Here is a 1,398-nt window from a genome sequence, read left to right as displayed (position 1 = left end):
GGAGTTCTTCATCTGCGCTTACGTGATAGTTACTGCCTCATCTTGCACAACAACGCACGGGTAGACACTCACTCTTCGACACGACGAGACAGAACCATATCCAGCTCGGCCGGATGGGTGTCCATCATGTGTAGATACACCTCGTCCAGCAGCGCTGCTGGCACCGTGAACAACGTCGACGTGTGCTCGAGCAGCGCTCGCACCACGTTTATCACATCTATCCTCTCCTCGGCCCGTTCCGCCGAAACTTCCGACCGCACCTGGCCAGGCTTCACGCAGTGCAGGATATTCGGTGCGAATACCTGGAAATTCGGAATCGGATATTTCTCGTCTGCGCTTCCACGCAGAGTATCGATTCCTTGTTTAACCCTTTATAAGTTTGTGGTCAATATTTTAACCACTTCACGTAAGATCCAAAAAGTCTATCGTTTTACAAAACAAAAACAACTAGAAACACAAAACTTTGTCAGTAATTTTATTATATAGATGATATGTAGTGAAAAATATGTCTACACATAACCATACAAATATTTGTCATAAAAGTGCTGCTTAAGACTCCTGGCCCCTCGCATTGTTTATCTCTTTTTAATTACATCAGAAGCGAGAAAATGTATGCTAAAAATTCTTGCGAAATACGTTAAAATAAAAATATATATCCATAAAGTAATACTTGCAATCGATTAAACAAATTTATAAGATATTCCGTGCACTCTCCTTTTGCTCTAACAATCAATAATTTGTCGTAAAGTAACGTGACATACAATTCATCTTCTTAACCTATTTTTTTGTCTATTTCTATTCAAATTAATTTACAATAAATTATTGATTGTTAGAGCAAAAGGGGAGTGCACGGAATATTTTATAAATTTGTTTAACCGCAAATGTTACTTGCAAGTGTTACTTTATGAATATATATTTGTATTTCGCAAAAATGTTTAGCATGCATTTTCTCGCTTCTGACGTTATTAAAAAGAGATAAACAATGCGAGAGGCCAGAAACCTTAAGAAATGCAAATATAATATCTACTTGTAATATGTAACATAAATTGACGTTTTTGTAATTTTTTAAGTGTGATTGTAAATACACCAGATTGGTGCAAATAAACAACTTTTTGTATTAATGCAAAGTTTAAATTTTTATTTATAAATTTTTTAATAAAAAAGTAAATTTCGACAAGTGGTTGAAATGTTGACCACAAAACCTGAATGACTTTTCCTGAATGGATTATGGTCGACTTTTTGCCAAGCAATGATCGTAATAATAAGTATCATAAGGTTTCTCATATTTCACACATTTATCATGTATCTAAGTATGTTATGTAAACCTGTAATAGACACTAGAGCCATCACCTTTAAAAAAATTTTGTCCTATAAAGGATTAAACAACGTGTTTTGTCG

General features: G+C 35.1%; 1 protein-coding gene across 1 annotated transcript in view; it reads right to left on the bottom strand.

Annotated features, from left to right (window-relative positions):
• The window catches only part of LOC116846208, a 58,873-nt gene that overhangs the window by 9,703 nt on the left and 47,772 nt on the right, over positions 1–1,398 (bottom strand). Inside the window, exon 8 of the mRNA XM_032819750.1 lies at positions 73–302. Coding sequence (XP_032675641.1) covers positions 73–302 — 230 coding nt within the window. The remainder of the gene's footprint in view (positions 1–72; positions 303–1,398) is intronic.

Source organism: Odontomachus brunneus, unplaced genomic scaffold (genome assembly GCF_010583005.1).
Source record: "Odontomachus brunneus isolate Ranch 3 - 2012 unplaced genomic scaffold, Obru_v1 Obru_scaffold_062, whole genome shotgun sequence".
Lineage (NCBI taxonomy): Eukaryota > Metazoa > Arthropoda > Insecta > Hymenoptera > Formicidae > Odontomachus > Odontomachus brunneus.
This window is presented reverse-complemented; position numbering and strand designations above follow the sequence as displayed.